Raw genomic sequence first — 22,414 nt, 5'->3', positions numbered from 1 at the left:
CCGAACCCGAACGGGTTACCCGAATGCCCAGCCCTACGAAAGAGTGTGTAACATTTTTTCTCATAAGCCATGTTTTTAACAGAAAAATATGAGATATTGTTGATGCAAAGCCTAAGCCAAATTGGTTTGGACATCAAAAATATACAACTAAAAGTGACTGCAATGTTCTACGACGAGGATGAAGTCGGCTCGGGATCAAACAGACACACACAAGGAAGAAGAGACTAGTAGCCAACGTAAACTGCGACATTCACTATGTAGCAATCTTCGTTTTTATCACCCATTTCTTCGACTAGAACGCCGCTCGAGCAAATCAGTCCTCCATCCACCACTTCCACATTAACAATCTTCCCGCTTCATAGAGAAATGCAACCAACCGTTAAAAAGAACGAATCCGACTCTCCAAGATTAAGTAACACAAGATAGATGTTATCCAGTACTACTACATCTATAAGATAAGATGGTGGTTCCATCTGAAATGTTTTGACATGGAATCTCAATCCAACTTCAACCTTCCAAAACATATTAGTAACTCATATCTATCTACAAAGCAAATTCTCAACTCCAATTATAGAGGAACTCTATGGTATAGAGGTTGGTTACTTTAGGAGGGGGGAAACTTACTATGGGAAGATAGACTTAACCTTGTCGAGATCAAGTTGGTGATGAAGAGAACGAGGCACTCCAAGCTTTATCTGCAACTTCATTTCCCCAAATGAAACTCCAGGAATCGAACCTTCGTCAACAACACAATTTTCAATTATACAGATCGTTTCAGAACAGATTCATAAAAGGAGGAGAGTGTTGTTTTTTTTTTTTGGGGGGGGGGGGGGGGGGGGGGGGGGGGGTATGTATACCTCTCCTAAAAGCAGGAATCGAATTTCGAAGAAATCGCATTTTTACAAGCCTTCATCGCCGCAGATGTCACGTCTTGCCTGTTTCGATTATTTCAATAACCTCACAAAGAACGCGATTTTTTTTTTTTTTTTTTTTGAGAGAGAGTATGAGAAAAAAAAAGCAGAGAGATATTTTTAACGTACCCGTGCTGATCGTAACCTACACCCATCTCAACGAACAATAGCTTCATCGTGTTGTTAGGAACACCGCCTGAAACTGTCTCCTCCGCCGTCGTCGTCTCCATAGCGCCGTCTCCTCTTGCCGTGACTTTGATCGAGCGTGAGATCTGAGATAACTGGTGGATAGAGAACTGCTTACTACGGAAAGAGAGAGAAAATGACCGCGACGGAGATTGACGGAGGAGACGAAGATCGGCGCAGATAAGATGACGAATCGAATCAGAAATCAAAGAAAGAGACATTGAATTTGAAACTATGTAGTGCTTAATTGGTTTGTTTTTTCTCTATAAGTAAAATTCTGGGATACATTTGAAATAAACGATAAATAAAGGTGTCGTTTTTCAAAACTCAAATTTCAAACAGAACGACATCGTTTTAGGTGAAACTCGCTCTTTTCTTTTCTTCTTCAAGCTTAAAAAAGGGGGAGAGAGAGAGAGAGCAGCAATAAACCCAGAAGAAACCCTTGGACAACCTCCCTGCGAGAGAGAAGAACACTATCAATCAATCAACCTTGTATACACTCTTCCAGAATCGACATGTACCGTCTTCTTCTTCTTCTTCTTCATCTTCTTCTTCATCTTTGTTCCGAAGCTTTTTGTTCACAATTATATGTACATAGGCGTGAATACATGTGTGTAGGTTCTGTTTCTTTTATACAAACCAACTGCGTATATACTATATAACTCACCTGCTTCGATTTTTCTTCTCCATCGCAGCTTCTTATCGAACTCTCTGAAAAAAAATGTCAGAAAAGTGTCCCGAAGATGCTAGCATATCGAGAAGCTTTATGAGTTTGACGAGCGCTTAAGCCAGTCTACGGACAAGTCTCAGGTTCTCCTCTATTTGGAATCAATCGTTTATGCTTGATTTAGTTGTTCATTGTGTTCCCTAATCGTCTCTGGTTTGTTTCGGATTTGTGTATAATCGGTCTGGAAATGGATACTGGTGTGATTGATTTGGTTTTGGCTCTTCTTAGGCTTGCTTGGTTTTGTTTCTTGTGTGTTGATCGTTTTCTATGATATATTGGGGCTGTTTGTTTGGTTACCGCACGTACATGCGGCTGCAGTAGACGCAAGTATTGTTGTTCGTTATGTAGTCGCAAGTACCTGCGTCAAAACGCAGCGACAAACGCAGCGTCTATTTAGACGTTAGTTTAATTCAGCGTCTACGACTAAAACGCAGCGTTATATATGGTATATGACAAAAATAACTTTATTATTTTTGAGAAATCACAGATAAACCTAACCCTAAAGCTTCATCTTCTTCGCGACAAAGCTCTTTGTTCTTTTCAGTCTCTCTTCACGGCGAAGCTCCTTCTCTGTCTCTCTTCACGGCGAAGCTCAGCCTTAGCTTCTTCTTTTACGGCAAAGCTCCGATCTGCTCTATCTCTCTCCAGTCTCCATATCTCTCTCCCAATCTGTGAGTTTCTTCGTCTCTCTCTAATTCCTTCTCCATCTCCATGTATATTGGTTTTTTGCTTCACTTAATTTGGGATTTGAATTGTTGGGTTAGCATGATAAGAGTTAAGATTCATTGGGTTAGCATGATTTAGTTCACTTTCACTGAAATTAATCGATACCCAGTAGGTTAAGATTCAATGGGTTAGCAATATAAGGGTTTCTTCTTTCTCTCTCTTTGACTTTACTTGGGTTAATGTTATTGGCAATGGCTGATGTGTGTGTATTGGTCTGATATGAATCCATTCCTTTGCTGCTACTACTCGTTTATTGGTAACTACGGTTCGTTTTTTTGTTTGTTGCTACTACTCGTTTTTTTGTTGCTACTACTCGTTTATTGCAATGGTAACTACGGTTCATTTTTTTTGTTTTTGTTTATTGCTGATGTGTGTGTATTGGTCTGATATGAATCCATTCCTTTGCTGCTACTACTCGTTTTTTTGTTCGTTATTACTTAGTCGAGACTCATCATCTCTGTTTATGTGTGTGATATGTATGTATGTGATATGTGTGTATGTGATATGTTTAACACTTGTTTGTTTGGCTTTTGATGATTTCTCAGTTTAAAACTCAAGTGTTTTGAGAAAGAAGATGTCTAAAGATGTAAGTGTTTTGGCTTTTATCTTAGTGTTTAGTTTGGATCTTAGTGGTTGTGGTTTCATATTTTTTTATGCATCGTTTTAGAGTTGGACGGATGATGAAACTCGATTATTCTTTCAACATTATGCGGATGAGAGAAAAAAAGGAAATAGAACAAGTGTAGGAATGAATCAAACTGGGAAAGATACCATCATGAAGAAGTTTGAAGAGAAATTTATGAGGGGATTTAACAAATGGATCCCTCATTTTAAGAATAAGTATGATTCGTGTAAGGAAAAGTACGCCACCTTTAGAATGTTAACTCATAATAGGCCTGAGGCTCGGTATGATGATATGGGAAGGTTGGAGATGTCAGATGATTGGTGGAAGCAACGGATAGAGGTACTTGCTTGTGCTATATATGCTTGTTCTTTTGATCACAGTCTCTTCTTAATGTATAGTTACTCTGCCTAAGTTTAGTAGTATATAACACTCCTTTGTTTATGCTTTATAGGAATGGCCTGCAGCAAGAAAATTTAGAAGCAAAATATGGTCTCACTAAGTGGATTAAACTCGTAACGGCAATGATGACACTACACAACTTCAGACGGGATTCACATAGGGAAGATCATGATTTTGTACATTGGCAAAGTACAGAAGCATATCATGGTGATGAAGGAGAAGGAGAAGAAAGAGAAGAAGAAGGAGAAGGAGAAGGAGAAGGAGAAGAAGAAGAAGAAGAAGAAGAAGAACATATTGCATATGAGCCGACCGGTGATAGAGCGATGGAAGCTCTGCGTCAAAACATCACGAATGAATATGGTCAAGGCCGTTTACCTTATTAGAAATTTTTACTTATATTTTTATGACTTCGGCTATTCTTTTTGTTTATGATACAAATTTATAAAAATAAAATAAGAACTGAGTGTAAAATTGCCGCAGCGTCAGCAAAACGAACACAAAACCTGCAGTTACGGTAGCGGCAGCGACAACGTTAATAAAACGAACAGAATACGTACGGCAGTGGTAGCGTCAGCCGCAGAGATAGCGGCGACTAAACGAACAACAACCTGCGGTAATGTTTGGCGCTGTCGCTGTCGCCTGCGACGACGAAACGAACAGGACCATTGTCTCATGGTTTGCAGAATGTTCAAGACTATGAAGGGATTATTGAGTTGTCTAAGACGAACATCAAGACCAAGCAGCTTGGAGCGCAGCTCATTCCACGCTACTTTAAGTTCTTTACTAGTCTCGCAACAGAAGCTTTTGATGCCTACATGGATATAATCGACGAAGTGGAAGTTGGGGTATGTACCTACTGGTCCTCTTCTTCTTTACACATATATGGTTTTATCCTGAAGCAAAAAGTAAGATGAAGGTGTGCTAGTGCATTTTAGATGAACTTTGTTTAATTTTTAAGGCTCAAAATTAGTGTTAGGTTGAATAAATAAGTGAGGTTTTTATAGCTTGTTTTGATTTGACACACGAATTTGAGGTTAGTCAGGAGGGCTCACAATTATTCTTTTGTTTTGAGAGAAGAAATACCTGGTTCTGCACTATTCTCGATTATTTTCTATAGAAAAAGTTATCATTTTCTTCTTATTTGTAGGTACGTGTTCAAGCCATCCGCGGGCTTCCATTGTTCTGCAAGGATACACATGAGTTTATATGTAAGATAATCGATGTTCTTGTACAATGTCTCAATACTGGTATTTCTCAGATTTTTTGTTATTTATGACCTTATGATTTACTTAATTTGTTTTCACCATCTGACTCTTGAGTTATATGATTCAAATAGAGGAATTGGTGGAGCGTGATGCTGTGCACAAGGCTTTCATGTCATTATTTCGGCAGGATAAAAAGGGTAATTTGATTTCTTCGGCATCCATCTTAATGGTCTGAAGATAGCAATTCATCTAAGACACCCGTGATGTTACATTGAGAAAATTAGTGAAATTGGTCTTTCAGTCTTATTGTAGATATTTTGTTTTCATTAGTGTTACTCTGTCCATCTTATAAAACACGAAACTAAGTGTATAAATTACAGACTGCCGGTTGTGGCGTGCTCAAAAATTTAAGATGTACTGTATGTTGTTGTTACTGATGGTTATTGTAGTACCCGAGCTGTTTCTTATGTTTAATTATTTTTACCTTTTTGTGTAGCATCTTTGACTGCATTGTTTAAGCATACCGAGGCCAGTCTTAGTACTGATGAGCAAATCCGTGAAAAGGTCTTACACTTTCTCAGAGATAAGGTCAGAGTCTTTTCTACATTTTTTTGTCCATGTCTGAGGTTCTGCTATATTTTAGCTCGACTTAAGAAATTCATAACTATCAAGTTAGCACTCTTTCCGCTTGCTAATTTGAAGAATGAAGTTATAGAAATGGCATATAATCTTTGGTTCTATTGCTAAGACCAGGTACAAATACTGCCAAATCAACTTGAGTAGGTACTGGGTGCTAGCACATATTTAGTGGAGTCGTTCTTATTTTGGAAGTTTTGGAGACTTTGTTTGTCATCAAGAAACATATCTTATAGAACAAGATGTAAAATGAAAATTTTCTGATTATGCAAGTTAACGGGAATGCAAGGAATCCCTTGGTAAGATTTTGTATATCTTATCCTAATTAATTGATTTTGTATTTCCATGTAGGTTTTCCCTCTTAAAGGAGAATTGTTAAAGCCTCAAGAGGAAATGGAAAGACATATAACTGATTTAATCAAAAAGGTTAGAATATATCTTTGGCCACATGGAGTTTTTCTTTGTTCTATTTATCTGACTTTCTCTTTTTTATTCTTTTATGACGTTTTTTGGATGCTTACAGAGCCTAGGGGATGTAACTGGAGAAGAATTCAATATGTTTATGGATTTCTTGACAAGCTTGAGCATATTTGGAGGGAAAGCTTCTCAAGAAAGAATGCAAGAACTTGTAGAAGTTATTGAAGGACAGGCCGATTTGGATTCACAGTTTAATGTGAGTTTCTCATGTCACATTCTCCTGGGATGAACATAAGTTCTTCCTTTAATATAATGACAGTAATGATTATTCATGTTAGCTGGGAATAAAGTTTGCTAATCGTTTGCATGTTAAAAGGATACTTGTCCTAGCATAGACTTCACCCTCTCTCGACGAAAACCTTATAAATGATATACAATCTGTACATGTGCAACTCTTACATTTGTTAGTCGTCGTTGTATATCTTACGTGTATGTGTTTGATGCGAGGTCTCATTGGTAGTATGTGAGCAAGTTGCCTTTAGATTTTCATATAGTCAGGATTTTTTGTAGTCCAGTATATTGCCCAGTCTAGAAATGGACATAGGGAAGGGTCAACAGTTGTCTTGATGCATATCTAGCTGCGTCATAATATTTGATAGCATCTGTTATAATTACCATGGGAATATCTACTATAATTTTACATTAGTAAGTCTTTTAACCGTAGTATGGTGATAGTAAAGGTTGGAATTATAAACTTCTGAAATTTTATTAGATGATTTCATTATTGTGCCACAGAACTACTTCTAATGTCCAAATATTATTCTCCCAGGTTTCAGATACAGATCATATTGATAGGTTTATATCATGCCTGCAAACGGCTCTTCCTTTCTTTGTGGTATGGAATCAGAATTATTGCTGCAGAGCACTTGGATTTATATACTTGAGATACTTTAACGTTTATTAATACTAACTTCGTCCTCTTCTCTTCCTAGCAGAGAGGTGCCCCAGGTACCAAGTTTCTTAACTACTTGAACATGAATATCATGCCTGCTTTTGACAAGGTTCGTTACATGTTACTTTATGTGTTTGACTGTAGTTTTTTTCTGTTCATGATCTCTTGGATTCTCTTGGGCATAATAAGAATAGACGAGTTAATGGCATGAAGTCAAATCTGAATTACTCTCTCAACTCCCATGTAACTGTTTTTTTGTTCATACAGAATATTTGTTACTTGTCTATCTTTTTCCTTCATTTGGTAGAATCTATATTAACTCCAGGCATGAGCATCGTTTGTCAGCATAATATTTACCAAATTCTTTTTTACTAGCTGCCAGAAGAGAGGAAGCTTAATTTGCTCAGAGCTCTTGCTGAGATGTCACCATACACAACAGCTCAGGTATCACGTCAGATACTGCCCTCAATAGTTCAGCTCTTAAAGGTACCTCTTTAGCACCATAATTTATGTTGTCTCCACATCTTTGTAGCTAATATATAGACACAGTAATTAGTACTTATAATCATTTATTTTGTGTATATTCTACGAGAATCTCCAATTTTGAATATAAACACTATTTACTCTTATACATTTGCTTTCAGAAATATATGCCTGTCAGGAAAACTGGTGAAGAAATGAACTTCACATATGTGGAGTGCCTATTATACGTGCTTCATCACTTAGCGCACAAGGTAGTCTAACTATCTCTAGTTGCTTGGCCAAGTCTCTTTTTCGTCCTTCTTACTAATGTGTGTTCTGTCAAATATATAGGCTCTAAATGCAACAAACAGCTTGTGCGGGTACAAGATAGTGACTGGACAGCCATCAGATAGACTTGGGGAGGACTTTTCGGAGTTTCACAAGGAATTCACTGAGAGGTATAGTGGATAAAAGTAGTATGACATTCTGTTTTTGGTAATTTGTTTCAAAGTACTGTTTTCATTAATAAAAATGGACGTTACAGATTGACCAGTGTTGAGGATCTAACCAAGGCAACGATGAAGAAACTGACTCAAGGAATGTCTGAGCACAACAAAGCCATGTCAGCTGCTAAGACAGATGAAGAGAAGTCAATCGTGGTGAGAACATTAAATTCTCACTCCTTTATCCATTCCAACTCGTCATTTTTTTCCTGGCTTAATGTAACCGAAGCTGTTCTCAGAAAACAAAGAAACAAAATACAACAACTGGACTCAGGACCTGCAATAACATATTGGCAATGACAAAGGTGAGAAACAGAGCGCCATTCCTTCTTTCTCTTTCTCGTCCCTTTTTTCTCTATGTAACTATCTGATTAATAGATTAAGCGTGTTAGGCAAATTTAACCGTCCTGGTATGTTGCAGGTGTTACATGCAAAAGCGCCTTCCTTCATTGGAGACACTAGTATTACCCTTTCGTGGAAAGAAGCCACTAAGCCGTTAGCCTCAACGACACCAACTGGGTACAAACCAAACCTACCGAATCTTCAATATTCTTTTGGGTCTTAAATCAGCTTTTCTTGTGTTCCAAATGTTGAAAAACTTAATGTGTTGTTTGTGTCTCATTTGGATATTACAGAGGGAAACGGCCTGCAAATGGAGCCATTAACAACGTGGGTGCAAAGAAGGTACGTGGGCAGAGCCATCAGGTTGTGAACAAAGCATCGGAGGGAAAGTCATACGGTGGTGGTAGAGGCAGTCACGGAGGTCGAGGCCAGGGAAGACGGGGTGGTGGTGGAGGCCGTGGCCGTGGAAGAAGAGGCTACTGGTAAGTTTTTCTTAAAAGGAATGAGTCGCTAACTAACACTCCTTTTTTTTACTTCCCCGGTTCTTGTATAACAACAGAGTATGTTTGTCCTTTTTGTCCGTAGAAATTTTGGCTTTTAAGAAAGGTCCTAACATTGGACAAACAAATTTGAACTCTTTGATTTTCGCTTTTCATGACTTAATCATTGTTTCATTATTACTATTACTTTATGACTTCTTCACAAGGTATCCCTATATGAGAAGTCAACGGTCATTTTAAATTCTAATGGCACAAAGATATCAAATCACGTTAAATTTCTAATATGAAAAAATTATATTTATTCCCTAATAATATTCTTAATTCAACTTGCCTCCCTCCATGTTATCTATTTATATACATTCGCCGATGAGTCTCGTTGTCAACACACATACTTCCTCTCTCTCTCACACACAGTTTCCTTCTAATGGCACAACTGGTTCTGTTCCTGACTTGTCTCTTTCTAGCCTCGATCGTTGGTGTGAACTGTCGTGTTCTCGGCCCTGCAGAGTCTGAGAAGAACCCGATATTGATGGTCTCTTATGATTTTAACAATCAAGAAAAGATTCTCAGTCTTGAACCTCCCAAGGTTAACGAATCTATAACCAGAGAAGCTTGTGTACACGTATACGGATTCCTTCCTTGTGCAGAAAATGTCATTGGCTATGCATTCCAAGTCTTCTCCTTCGGGTCTTTGTTAATTGTCGGGGATTATTTTTTGTCCAAAGGAAGAGCAGAACTCTTAGATATCTTTGAGGTCGGTTTATATGGCGGTATCATCTTCCCTCTTCTTAAAATCTTCCCTATAATCGCCCTTATGCTCGGTAAGTCTCACTCTTTAAGCATTTTTCAAAATTCTTGGATCCTTGATTTGTGTATTTCTTATTCCGATAATGGTTTTGCTTTTTAGTAAATGGACTATCCACAAGCCCTGACGTTGCTCAGTCAATGATTGTTGATTTCGTTGGAGCAACGGTTGGATCATCGGTCTTTGCTCTGACAATTCAGTGGGGTGCTTGTATCATTTTCGGTATTACGGGAGTTTTTGATACTGGTTATGATCAACTGGTTCAAAAGGAAAAGGTAAATATTGCAAGTTTTTCAAAAGTTCCAAAACTTAGCAAACAATTTCATGGTCTGATACTCTGATGGAAACTGGTATGTAACAAATTCTTACAGAATCCAACGAAGCCAAGGCCAGGGCTGTTAAAGAGACTTCTTGGTGGGTAACATGACGGTGAATTAATATTGTTTTTGGTAGTTTCTGCAGATTTATGACCCTTCTTCGGATTATTTTTCAATCTGCAGAATCAAGTGTGGAAACAGATTCAAGAACCAAGAAAGGCGCGCGAATCATGCTTCTCACATTAATACCATTCCTCATTGTGCAACTTTCAGAGCTATTTGATTCACGATCTTGGAGACACGTTATTGTTCTAATGACGCTGATAGTTTCAAGTTCGGCAACTCTTTTGCTCTTGGCTCTCTCGGTATACATATGTATTAGAACTCTAGAGCCATATCTTGTTAAGCTCAATATCGTGTGTCTGATCTTTGGAATTTATGGATCTCTCTGCAGCTTTTGTATACAAGTGTACAAAAGAATAGCTTGGACAAAGCGAGGTTTGAGCTCATGTCTGAAGTTAAAAAGAAATTGCAGAGATATTCACTTAAACGCATTTTGGAAGATGGAAAACTCACCAGGGAAAGCTTGAAAAAGTAAACCATTGATTAATTGTTGTTGTTAGGTTTCTTGTTTTCTTTAATAGCAAACTAACTGATTTTAAAACTGCAGTTTGTTTGATAAATTTGACAAGGATAAAAATGGGAAGATTGAAATCTCTGAACTAAATGAATTTACTGTGGAGTTTGGAAAACTTGGGAAATTGAAATGCGATACGAATGCGCTTTGCGAAACATGTGCTACAAGAGTTTGATACCGATAACGATGGTATGGTAAACGAGGATGAATTCGCTATGGGAATCACTAAATGGCTGAAAAAACGAAAGGCCGGTTTGGTACCTTGCGCTGTAAGTTTTTACAAAAGAAGATAATTCTGTTTGTTCCATTTCTCTTATGTGGTCTCCGTTTTCTGACTTTCAAGACACTGAAAATGCTGTGTAGTCGGAAACTGTTTCTCCGAGTCTGAAGGTGGAAGAGCAGAAGAAAAGTGTTGCTTATACGCTGATAGCTACAATTAAAGTCATTACAGGGATCTTAATTGTTGTGTTTCTTGCAATGCCTTTCATGATGAACATCGGGCTCTTGTCTGTATCAGCTGGAGCCCCTTCAATTTCTATGTCGCTTTCGCAGTGATTCCGTTGGCTAAAAACCTTAAGAACTCTTTGCCTCTTCACTTCTGTTCCAAGAAAGAAAAGCAAGAAGCAGCATCTCTCACGTTTTCACAGGTACACATCATATTATTCATATCATCTTGTTGCGCTGAATCTTGATTTTTTTTTTTCGGGTTCAGATCTATAGGGATGTTACAATGGACAATTTGATGGGGATGTCGATCATCTTAGCTATCGTGTACGCGAAAGGATTGACATGGAATTGCTCAACAGAAGTTCTCATAGTTGTGTTCTTCGGTCTGATAGTAGGTGTACCGGCCTCTATTACTTCGACTTATCCCTTATGGGCAAGCCTCATAGCCTTCGGTTTTTACATTATCCCTTTCATACTCATAGCTCACCGCTATTCCTGAGACAGTGAGACTCAGAGTGTAATTGTCTTTTGTTTCCTTGCTTCTTGCTTTGTCCATTTATGATTGTCTTCAATGCATGCATTTCAATGTCTCATATCGTAAAGGAAAAAAACTACAGAGAAAACAAAATCTTTGTACATCGATACACAGTTATCTTTCCACGCAAGTAACTCTAGTACGGTACTTGTTCTTCTAAGAAAATATAGAACTTCTATTTCTAAGACCCGGTTGTCATGTGACATGTCTAATTCAACTCTGATAAACCAAATCTGGCCTTGGTTTCTACATTGACATATAAGGTTCAAAGTTGTATAATAAAGTTTTCAGTGTTATTTTTTTTTGAACTTAATAATTTGTATAATGAAGTTTGTTGGTTGATTCACACTTTAAAGTAGGAAATTAAAAGTGTGTTGAAACAATCTTAATTTAACTAGTCAACAGTCATAGAACATTATAACCAATATATTAAGGGTGTATTCATGCCGGCCCGACATTAACAAGTGCCCTACGCAAAAAAAAATAAAAAATACCCTTTTTTGTGCTTTAGTTACGTGTATGAGGATAATATTAATTAAATCAAGATGTGTCTTAAAAAAAAGAAAAAAATGATATATCAATGAATATTTCAGATTTTTTTTTACAATAATGAAAAAAATGATATTATAGAGATTTCTGGTCAACAAAAATGGAAAGAGCATTATGGTTAAGTGGCAAAATAAATATGCATTGTGTCAAGAGAGATATGAATAGATCATATAACATGGGTGTCATTGTGAATATTTTAAAGCAAAACATCAAATTATCTAGAAAATTTATTCTATAATTAAAAAAATATATAAATGTCATGGGTGTCAATTGACATCCCTCTTTGTACGTTGTCTCCGCCACTGCGAGTTTGATCTCCGATGGAGTCAAAGACGGATCCAGCAACGAGTTCCTCAGTCTTGATCCGCCAAATCTCACTTCCCAGAATGCTTGTGTTCATGTCTACGGCTTTCTGCCTTGTGCAGACAATATTGAAGGCTATGTCTTCCAAGTTTTCTCCTTTGGTTGTCTACTTATCATCGATGAATACTTTTTGTCTAAAGGAAGGTCTAATCTCTCTGTCATCTTCGAAGTCGGTTTCTTTGGTGGTATCATCTTCTCTCTCTTTGTAATGTTTCCAAGAATCGCCCTTATTCTCTTTAAGTAATCTCTCTTCTTGTGAATATAGTGACACCAAAAAGATTTTGATTTGATTGTTATACAAAAAGGCTTAAAAAGGAAACAGAAACCAAAAAACCATCTTCTTCTCTTCAATCTTCTAAGCTCCGACCAATCTTTTCTTCGTGTTCTTGGAGTCTTCTTTCAACTAATCTTTTTGCCTCTCTCTTTGCCTCTAGTAGGGAGGCTTTCCTGGGATCAGTAGGAGGAGTTTCTTCTTCTTCATCAATGAGAGCTCTCTGTTAATTTGTAGAGATAAAGACCTGCTAAAATTCACATCTGCTGAAGACTTCGCCTATAACAAGGGAGAATGACGAATTAGGGAGAAGACAATGAATGCAAATGGTTATTATATGTTTTTTTATACGGTTGTTTATATGGTTTTTCCTTTTCACGCTAATTTGTTTTCGAACGAATCATCAAATTATATATGTTCTATAATTTGTGCACTATTAGTTCGAATCAATACTGACTCTGTCATTGAATTCCAACTACTATATATATTTAAATAATACCTTAATTAGAACAATTATTTTCCTTTATTAATTTAGTGCTACCATTTGCACCCTTCATTCTTTGTCTTCTTCAAATTTCATGTCGAGCATGCATGATGTTTTTGTTTAAAGTCATTTCCATTGATAAGAAGAAATCTAGGCGCTAATCGATTGTCTAAAATTTTGTGTATTTATTTTCACTAGATAATGCTTAAACTACATTCAGAAATAACTAAAATATTTAGACAAAACATTATGTTATATTTCTATATTAGTTTATATCTAATATTTCTAGCGGTTATAACGCCACTATGTATAGGTTACCGAATGCGAAGCCCTAGTTTCATCAATTTAATAACATCACTAGAAGTCTTTCTTTATTCAATTAATATGTTACAGAAACACTTGAGGGTCTTTATATCATGATCATAAGCCCATATAATTAGTTACCTCCTCCTAATAAGAAATATTTAAATCAGACTTAATAATTGCTGAGTCAATTATTAATTTTTTTTCCAAGTTTTTGATGAATCAAGTTTTCATAGTGTCATCAATATTGTCAACTAGGCATGGGCATAAAATGTCTTTGTTATTCTTTTTTTACAGCAAATGTCTATATTATTCTATATTTCTATTATATGCTCAAACAACTCAAGGGTCTATACATTTGTGATAATAAAGCCTATATAATTATAATAACATGCTAATAATAATTAGAGAGGTGTACCATTCCCGTTTCTTTAATTAGAAATAATTAAGGAAGCCAAGTTTTTAAATATTAAGCTCAGCTTCATCAATATTATCAATCTTTAAAAAAAAAAGTCTTTCCTTAGATCTTGAAAAAAAAGTCTTTCTGTATTCTATATTTGTATCATATTGTTCAAAAAACCTCGAGGCTCTTTACATTATACAAAACTGAAATAAGAATAACATGCTAATAATTCATTTCACGTTCTTTGAAAATCTGACTCAATAATTTTTTTAAGATAAGTTTTTAAACCTTTGTTTATTCTATTACGACAAAAAACGTCTCGAAGCTACTCATCGCTTAGTTCCCATGTGTGTGTGTATATTTATATGCGCGTAAGAAGAGAAGGATCGAACCAAACGACTCATTAAAAACTCTGTTTCAAGTTACTTCCATGGCACGTCTTGCTCTGTTTCTGTCTTTTCTCCCTCTATTAGCTTCGATCTCTGGAGTGAACTGTCGTGTTTTAAGTTCTCTGTCCGAGGATAATAACTCGATCTTGGTCTCCGATGGAGTCCAAGACGGATCCAGCAACGAGTTCCTCAGTCTTGATCCGCCAAATCTCTCTTCCGAGAATGCTTGTGTTCATGTCTACGGGTTTCTGCCTTGTGCAGACAATATTGAAGGATATGTCTTCCAAGTTTTCTCCTTTGGTTGTCTACTGATCATCGGTGAATACTTTTTGTCTAAAGGAAGGTGTAAGCTCTTTGTCATCTTCGAAGTCTGTTTCTTTGGTGGTATCATCTTCCCTCTCCTTGTAATGTTCCCAAGAATCACCCTTATTCTCGGTAAGTCATCTCTCTTCTTCTGGATACATATATATTTGAGTACTACGAAACTTCTTACCATCATCATGCATGTCTTATTTGGGGTTTTGGTTACAGCGACTGGACTAATGGGAAGCCGCGAAATGGCAAACTCGATGGTGGGTAATAACGTTGCAGTTACTGTGGGATACTCTGTCTTTGCTTTGACAGTGCAGTGGGGAGCTTGTGTTGTCTTTGGCTTGCCTGGTTTGAGCTCAGATCAGTCCATAGGAAATGGAGAAGTCCAGAGTATAACTTCTGTAAGATCCATCATCTTCCTCTTCTTCTACTTCTTTGTCTCTTTTGAGTGTATAGTATCATGAAGTGATTTGTATAATTTGATACAGGGCACAAAGAGTCCAAGACGAAATGGTATCAGGAACAATCTTATTAAGAAACTTGTTGGTGAGTTTAAATATCTCTTACAGTTTTTCTCATTCTTTCTTTTTCAAATCTTACGCGCTAAACTATTTTGTTTTTGTGTGGTTTCTTCTATGCAGGAGCTAGCGTAAAGGCAGATCCTAAGAACAAGAAAGCGGCTGGGATTATGCTCTTGACTTTATTTCCCTTCGTCTTGGTCACCTTTTCAGAGACATTTGACTCTAAATCTTGGGATGACTCTATCATTTTGATCACTCTCTTATTCTCTGGTTCTGCAACTGTTCTTTTCTTTGTTTATTTGGTATGTGGCTTCTCCAAAAATGATCTAAGATTTTTTTTTTCTTTTTTTGCCTACTTGGATCTTTAACCTTTTTTGTTTGGGCATTATTTTGATAAAGCGGACCAAGTGAAGAGCTTAGATCACGCGAGGTTTGAGCTCATGTCAGAAGTTCATAAGCACTTGCAGAACTTTGCCCCTCAAAGCCTTATAAGAGATAAACAACTAAGCAAAGAGAGCTTAAAGAGGTGTGTTATATCCACTTTATCATTGTTATTTTTGTTCTGTTATTGTATTCTTAGCTTACTGGTTTATTACTTATGCAGTTTGTTTGAAAAAATCGATGTCAACAAAGACGGAAAGATTCAAGTTTCAGAGCTAAAAGATCTGACGGTGGAGTTTGGGGTGTTGGGGAGAATGAAGTGTGACATACATGAGCTTGCCACTACATTGCTTGCTGATTTCGACAGTGATAAAGATGGTGAGATAGATGAGACTGAATTCGAGAAAGGGATCGAAAAATGGCTGAGACAGTACAAATTCACCGTCGATAGCACCGATTCACAAAAAGAGTACCAAGCTGTAATTACACTACATTATTCTTCTCGATTCAATTTTACCTGCTTGATGATCAGATTAAGAAATCGAGAAAGTGTTTAATTGCAGGAGGATGAGGCAGTATTGAAGATGGTACAAACAAACGAATGTCTTTTTACTAAGTTACTGACAAAGAGAACCTTCAAAGCTGTCACTGAAGTCATTATAGGGATTCTTATTGTCAGCTTTCTTGCAATGCCTTTCATGATGAATATCGAACTTTTGTCGGTATCAGCTGGAGTTCCTTCCTTCTATGTTGTCTTTGCAGTGATCCCTTTGGCAAGAAACCTAAAGAACGCTTTGTCTGCTCACTTCTGTCGCAAGAAAGACCAAGCGAGAATCACATCCGATATATTCTCTGAGGTTAGTTTTATTGGAAACTCCATTAATTAATTACTATCAAATATTATCTGATCTGCATGGCTTTTATCAAAGCTCAAAAGTAATTGAGTTTTGTGTCTCTCTTTTGTAGATATACAGAGATGTTACATTAAACAATTTGCTGGGGATTACAATTATATTGGCGATTGTGTACTTGAGAGGCTTAACTTGGGATTACTCAACAGAAGTTCTCATTATTGTGATTGTTGGCCTCATAATAGGGGTACCAGCTTATGTGAGATCAACTTATCCATTTTGGATAAGTGTCTTGGCTTTTGCTCTCTACGTCTTCTCCCTTGTCCTTATCTATCTCCATTCAACTCTCTAGACAAGAACGAAACTTCCACCTTCAATGAATGAGCAGTGAACCTTTCCAAGAATTCTTCTCTCACGATTTCATATTTTTCCTATTTTGATCCCAATCCACTATGTATTTCAATTTTTTTGTCTGCGTTGTATGTCTATAAGCTATTTGATGCTAAATGGGAAATATATAAATTTTTTGATATGTCCCATGTTTAGCCTTTTTCAAGTTTGTTTTCCACACTTTTTCATCATTTTAGAATTGCATTTAGACATTTCCTAAGAGATGTTTCCATGCATTATTGTTCCTTTTGATACTTTGGATCGGAGGTGTACCTAGAAGCAGAGGAGTTTAGAGTATGAATTGAACTAAGGAGAAGACAAACAACAAGAGGACAAAAAAAACTAAAAGAAACTTAGAGCTCAAAGGATGGACAGAAAGGAGGGAGAAGATTTGGAAACTTTCTTTCCGCGCAAGTAACTCTGATACGGTCAATGTTCCTCTAAACAGCCACTGTTGTATTTTTCGATGATTTGTATCCGCATTTGGTTGAATGAAATTTAAGTTTCCTGAACAAAGACACAATACTATATACTACATATAGTATCTTAAAACCCTAATTTTATGTTTGATTTAAACATATTGAAAACTTGAGACATTCATTTCCGTTTATGTACAACGGTAATAGTGCTTTAGATGGCAGTTAGGACAATTTCAATTCTTGGCTCTACTACCTTAATTCAAGGGTTTTCTCTGTTATATTTGACATAGGTTTATTTAACGTTAGAATGTTTGTATTTTCTTAATCAAACATACTATATTGGTTGTGAATGTTCAAATTTAATTCCGTGTAGGGAATTAACCTGGATAACTTGGGCCAGTTGGCCTCTCTCATATAGTCATATATTATATTTGGGATTAAGGTGATGAATTGAAATTGCTACAGTAAGATTACTTTTCGCTTAGTTTCTTTGTGTTCAAGTAAGAAGAGACGCATACAACAAAACTGCTCATTAAAAACTCTGTTTTAAGTTTACTTCTATGGCACGTCTTGTTCTGTTTCTGTCCTTTCTCTCTTTAGCTTTAGCCTCTGGTGTGAATTGTCGTGTTCCGAGTTCTTTCTCTGAGAAAAACTTAACCTTGGTCTCCGATGGAGTCCAAGACGGATCAAGTTACGAGTCTCTCAGTCTTGATCCGCCGAATCGCGTTTCCAACAACGCGTGCATTCATGTCTACGGGTTTCTTCCATGTGCAGACAATGTTGGAGGATATGTCTTTCAAGTTTTCTCCTTTGGTTGTCTCTTGATGATCGGTGAATACTTCTTGTCTGAAGGAAGGTCTAAGCTCTTTCTCATCTTCGAGGTCGGTTTCTATGGCGGAATCGTCTTCCCTCTTCTTAGAATGTTCCCAAGAATCGCACTTATTCTCTGTAAGAAATCAATCATTTCATCTTCTTGTGAATATTTTTACTACTATAATGTATGATCTTTAAACAAGCTTGTGGTAATGATCTCAGCGACTGGTTTGATGGGAACACGAGAAAAGGCCAACTCGATGGTTGGTAATACCCTTGGAGTTACAGTTGGATATACTGTGTTTGCTCTGACGATTCAATGGGGAGCTTGTGTTGTTTTTGGTTTGTCTGGTTCTGATCGAAAAGTTGATGAGGTCGAGGAGCCAACGACTCCTGTAAGATCTTTTAATTTCTCCTTGTTAGTTCCGTAGAAGCATGAGATCGTTTAGTAAACTCTAATGACTTTCAATTTCGTACAGACTCTACGGTCTCCAAGTCGAAGACATTCCAGAAAGAAGATTTTGAAAAGCCTTTTTGGTATATTTTAATTTCTTATACCATTTTCTAATTAAAACTGAACCTTGATGAATATAATTATTATCCATAAGCAATAACAATTACACAAACCTTTTATATCGTTTTGGTTTCACAACATTTTTTTTCGTTTTTAAGTTTTCACAACGTTTGGTCAACTTTGTCTTTTTCTTTGTTAAATCCATTGGGATAAATTTTCTATAATTTTTGGGGTGTGTTGTTTACAGGAGCTAGCGTAGAAGCAGATCCTAAGAACGCAAAAGCAGCAGGGATTATGCTCTTGACAATACTGCCCTTCATAATCGTAACATTTTCAGAGATGTTTGATTCACAATCTTGGAAGGACCTTATCGGATTGATCACTCTCATAATCTCAGCTTCTGCTACTGTTGTCTATTTTACTTATTCGGTATGATCTTATGAGCTGCCAAAATTGACTTATTCATTTTTGCCTAGTCTTTAGTCTTGTTTGTCGAACTTCCGCAGTATTTTGATAAAGTGGAGCAGGAGAAGAGCTTAGATCACGCGAGGTTTGAGCTCATGTCAGAAGTTCATAAGCATTTGCAGAGCTTTTCACCTAAAACCCTTTTGAGAAATGGACAACTAAGTAAAGAGAGCTTGAAAAGGTTAAGCAACAACTGTTAATTTCTTGCTGAGTTTTATGAGCTCTAGGTCTCTTCAAACTTCCGATGTGGAATCCTAACATTTATTCCGCTTATTGTAGATTGTTCGATAAACTTGATGTAAACAAAGATGGAAAGATACAGATTCTTGAGTTAAAAAACATGAGGGTTGAGTTTGAGAAATTGGGGGGAATGAAGTGTAACGCAAATGAGCTTGCTACTACATTGCTTGAGTATTTCGATAGAGACAAAGACGGTGAAATAGACGAGAGTGAATTCGAACTAGGAATTGCTAACTGGTTGAAACATTACAAATTCACCTTTGACAACCCCACGTGTCAAAGTGATGAGAACCCTTCAGTAAGTAATAACTAACATCTTCCATCCGAATGATTCCATTTAGGTTTTCTTCTGATTAGTGTAAATCAATTGCAGGAGATTGGGGTCTTGAAGGTGGAACAAGCAAAAGAAAGCTTTTTTGCTAAGTTTTTCTCAAAGAGAACATTAAAAGCTTCCACTGAAGTCATTGTAGGAATCATGATTGTCATGTTCCTTGCAAGACCTTTCATGATGAACATTGAGATTTTGTCCGTATCAGTTGGAGTTCCTTCCTTCTATGTCGTCTTTGCAGTGATCCCATTGGTTAGAAACTTAAAGAATGCTTTGTCTGCTCACTTCTGTCGCAAGAAAGACAAGGCCAGAATTACATCAGATACATTCTCTGAGGTTAGTTTTGTTCAAACTTCATTAATTAATGAAACTTAAAACTTACAGTTAGTGAGTTTTCTCCACCTTTTCTTTTCCTTGCAGATATATAGTGATGTTACAATGAACAATCTTCTTGGAATTTCATGTATACTGGCGATTGTATACGCGAGAGAATTGACTTGGGATTATTCTACTGAAGTTCTCATTATTGTGATTGTTGGATTTCTAATAGGCATACCGTGAGAAGGACTTACCCGTTTTGGATATGTTTACTGGCCTTTACTCTTTACTTTGTCTCTCTTCTCTTGATCTATCTTCATTTCTCAAGTCTGTAGACAAGAATTTGTAACACAAAGAACCAGTTCCCGATCTCTTATAACTTTTAATACTTAGTTATAATACTTGTGCATGTGCTAAGTCAATTTATATATTGTTATAAATCGTTGCATAACATTTGGAGATTGTAAACTAAAGTTTGATTTTTTTGTAGTTAAGTATGTCTCACTTGTACGGTCTTTGGATTGTCAATCTTTATTATTATTATTTATTTTTTTACAGAAAAAATCTTTACTATTCTATACTGTATGTTCAAAAACCTCGAGGTCTTTACATTATGATCATAAACCTGTATAGTAATAACATGCTAATAAGTAATAACAATTAGAGACGTGCACCTTTCCTGTTTTTTAAATCTCCTCTTTATTAATTTGGAAGTACAATATAAAAACCATCTTAGTAATTAAAGGTAATAAATTGTTTTAAAAATGCTACTAGAAAAATAGGTTTTAAAGAACAAATTAATAATAGCGTTTTGTGATGATTAAGCAACGTCATCGTTTCGAGGGTGAGATTACGTTCTAACCGTGCTCACCGCTGCGATGAAAATTGTTTAGAAAATAATCTGAAAACGCTGGGAAAAAAAGAAAAAATTAATAATATATATTAAATGTAAAAATGTCAAATATGAATTTATGCAATTTAACTAAATTATAAAAACGAAAATATATTATTAATTTTCAAAAATGAATAACCAATCAATATCAACATATCTAACTTACGTATTAATTTGTTATTAATCATTATATAGTGTGTTTAGGTTATTAAGTATAGTAATTTGGTTTGATTAGGCAAAGATATGTATTCGGGAGGAATTTGTTTGCTCTTAATGACAGCTCGAAGATGACTGATGTCTTGAGATATTAAAGCAAAACAAACCAAAATCAAAAATCAAACTTACCTTAAGCGTGATGAGTTTGCACACAAAATGCAAACCTCTTTAAAGTAATTAACTAGTTTGTGAAAATTACAAAATAATATTACATTTTACGTGAAGAAGAATATACGATTAAAATAGAAAAAGTGAATAAAAAATATACTTATTTAATTACTGTTAGATATTTGGATACTACAACAAAACACATCTTTAAATAATGGATTCTTTATCAGTTTTTGCAAAGAGAAAAATGATCAACCATATTCAAAATGAGTTGTTTCGTAATATATATATTTTCTTTATCTAGATTATTTTTCTATATCTTTTTCAGATTTTATATTATATTTTTTAATTTCAATTTTTATTATTCAAACTATTTTAATTAACATTTCTGTTTTATATTTATTTCGATTTGATCTATTATCAAGTGTTTTAAGTTTTCTAACTTTAAGAAAATTCAAAATTCGAAATGCAAAAAACCAATAATATAAGAAGTTGTTTGGTAGCACAATATGTAAACAAAATTGTCATTCAAATTTTTTATTCCAAATTTTTTTGATATCGATTATTTTAGCTGACAAGATTTTTGATATCGATTATTTTAGCTGACACAATAAAACAATTACGGAAATTAATATTACTTCTTTGATTTATATGGAAATATATTTATAATTGAGTTATGAGATACAATTTGATATCCAAAATATAACTGATAACATAATCAACTACTTAACACTTCTCATAACATGCAAAGTTATCTTTAATTTGTATAATCGTTGATTTTAAATTAATTGGAAATTTTATCACAAACAGAAAAATCCAAAAATTGTTGTGTATGACTTTCTTTTTTTCTTTTTCTTTATTGGACAAATAAATAATTGTGTTTGACCAAGACATTATAAGAACTATCCCAATCTCTTAAAATTTTCAATACTTATTTTGTTATTCATGTGCTAAGTTAATTTTATGAGATTTTGGAGAAAATAATATAAAGGATTTGATTTTTTTGAAGCTAATTAATTACGCCTCACACTAACTGTCTTTAGTTATTGTCTTTAATTATTATTCTTGAAGGTGAAGTGGCCATGGTTAAAGTATGTTTGTTTCACCCTCATCATGTTTTTCTTGTTAAAGAGAACTAAGAAAATTCTTTGTTATATATATCCGATTGAAACTACAAACTGATGACACAAAGATTCAAAATTTAAAAAATTTTGCTTAGAAAATCATTTTCTTATAACTTAAGGCGAAGATCAATGCCGTGATCAGTAACTGAATCATCTCTCTCGGATCTCAAACCGAAGGATCGATCTTGGTCGCGAATACTCTGGTCATTCGAGGGCAAGAAGCTGTAGAACGGTTTTCTATTTATCGGAAAATTTGCACCCCTCGTTCGTGGTACGATTTCATGATCAACCACTTCTTTCTGTTCATTCTATAAAAAAACAAAAAGATGAAAATGAAACTAGAATTGATCAACCAAACTGGTAGAAACTCATAGAAACTATACATTACCTGTAAAAAGCGAGGGAGATCGAATGAAGCATTTGGGAAA

At 35.7% G+C, this 22,414-nt stretch overlaps 3 protein-coding genes, 1 non-coding gene and 2 pseudogenes across 4 annotated transcripts; 5 read left to right on the top strand and 1 right to left on the bottom strand.

Moving 5' to 3' along the window:
* Nucleotides 1-41: 41 nt before the first annotated feature.
* LOC104741493 (uncharacterized) lies at nt 42-1,363 on the bottom strand. Its single transcript, XR_015580657.1, has 4 exons — nt 1,041-1,363; nt 858-935; nt 625-736; nt 42-354 (listed from the first exon to the last, which is right to left on the bottom strand). It is a non-coding gene; the product is annotated as an uncharacterized LOC104741493 (transcript).
* Nucleotides 1,364-1,501: 138 nt separating this feature from the next.
* LOC147928151 (uncharacterized) lies at nt 1,502-4,045 on the top strand. Its single transcript, XM_087485837.1, has 6 exons — nt 1,502-1,614; nt 1,793-1,907; nt 2,352-2,495; nt 3,096-3,136; nt 3,218-3,514; nt 3,627-4,045. The coding sequence occupies exons 4-6, from the start codon at nt 3,125-3,127 to the stop codon at nt 3,672-3,674; spliced, it is 357 nt and encodes a 118-aa protein (XP_087341963.1). The 5' UTR covers nt 1,502-1,614; nt 1,793-1,907; nt 2,352-2,495; nt 3,096-3,124; the 3' UTR covers nt 3,675-4,045.
* A 250-nt stretch (nt 4,046-4,295) lies between these two features.
* On the top strand, nt 4,296-8,726 carry LOC104743597 (apoptosis inhibitor 5-like protein API5). The gene is made up of 15 exons (XM_019235518.2): nt 4,296-4,419; nt 4,722-4,821; nt 4,911-4,976; nt 5,276-5,367; nt 5,767-5,841; nt 5,939-6,088; nt 6,662-6,727; nt 6,828-6,893; nt 7,160-7,270; nt 7,429-7,518; nt 7,598-7,704; nt 7,791-7,905; nt 7,989-8,054; nt 8,171-8,268; nt 8,385-8,726. The coding sequence occupies exons 1-15, from the start codon at nt 4,390-4,392 to the stop codon at nt 8,575-8,577; spliced, it is 1,425 nt and encodes a 474-aa protein (XP_019091063.2). The 5' UTR covers nt 4,296-4,389; the 3' UTR covers nt 8,578-8,726.
* Nucleotides 8,727-9,015: 289 nt separating this feature from the next.
* LOC104743596 (sodium/calcium exchanger NCL2-like) lies at nt 9,016-11,296 on the top strand (annotated as a pseudogene).
* Nucleotides 11,297-14,135: 2,839 nt separating this feature from the next.
* LOC104741492 (sodium/calcium exchanger NCL-like) lies at nt 14,136-16,589 on the top strand. Its single transcript, XM_087485836.1, has 8 exons — nt 14,136-14,529; nt 14,626-14,807; nt 14,895-14,952; nt 15,048-15,229; nt 15,314-15,453; nt 15,532-15,786; nt 15,865-16,165; nt 16,275-16,589. Exons 1-8 carry the CDS (start codon nt 14,136-14,138, stop codon nt 16,509-16,511), a joined length of 1,749 nt encoding a protein of 582 aa, XP_087341962.1. The 3' UTR covers nt 16,512-16,589.
* Nucleotides 16,590-17,528: 939 nt separating this feature from the next.
* On the top strand, nt 17,529-19,981 carry LOC104741491 (sodium/calcium exchanger NCL-like; annotated as a pseudogene).
* Nucleotides 19,982-22,414: the final 2,433 nt, after the last annotated feature.

This window comes from Camelina sativa, chromosome 14 (genome assembly GCF_030686135.1).
Source record: "Camelina sativa cultivar CO46 ecotype springtype chromosome 14, ASM3068613v1".
NCBI lineage: Eukaryota > Viridiplantae > Streptophyta > Magnoliopsida > Brassicales > Brassicaceae > Camelina > Camelina sativa.
This window is presented reverse-complemented; position numbering and strand designations above follow the sequence as displayed.

Coding starts and splice junctions, on each gene's coding strand:
- LOC147928151 (XM_087485837.1), top strand. Junction 3,515..3,626: donor GGTGGAAGCAACGGATAGAG/GTACTTGCTTGT, acceptor TATGCTTTATAG/GAATGGCCTGCAGCAAGAAA.
- LOC104743597 (XM_019235518.2), top strand. CDS start 4,390: ATGGATATAATCGACGAAGTGGAAGTTGGG. Junction 5,368..5,766: donor TACACTTTCTCAGAGATAAG/GTCAGAGTCTTT, acceptor ATTTCCATGTAG/GTTTTCCCTCTTAAAGGAGA. Junction 7,271..7,428: donor CAATAGTTCAGCTCTTAAAG/GTACCTCTTTAG, acceptor ATTTGCTTTCAG/AAATATATGCCTGTCAGGAA.
- LOC104741492 (XM_087485836.1), top strand. CDS start 14,136: ATGGCACGTCTTGCTCTGTTTCTGTCTTTTCTCCCTCTATTAGCTTCG. Junction 15,787..15,864: donor TCACAAAAAGAGTACCAAGC/TGTAATTACACT, acceptor AGAAAGTGTTTA/ATTGCAGGAGGATGAGGCAG. Junction 16,166..16,274: donor CATCCGATATATTCTCTGAG/GTTAGTTTTATT, acceptor TCTCTTTTGTAG/ATATACAGAGATGTTACATT.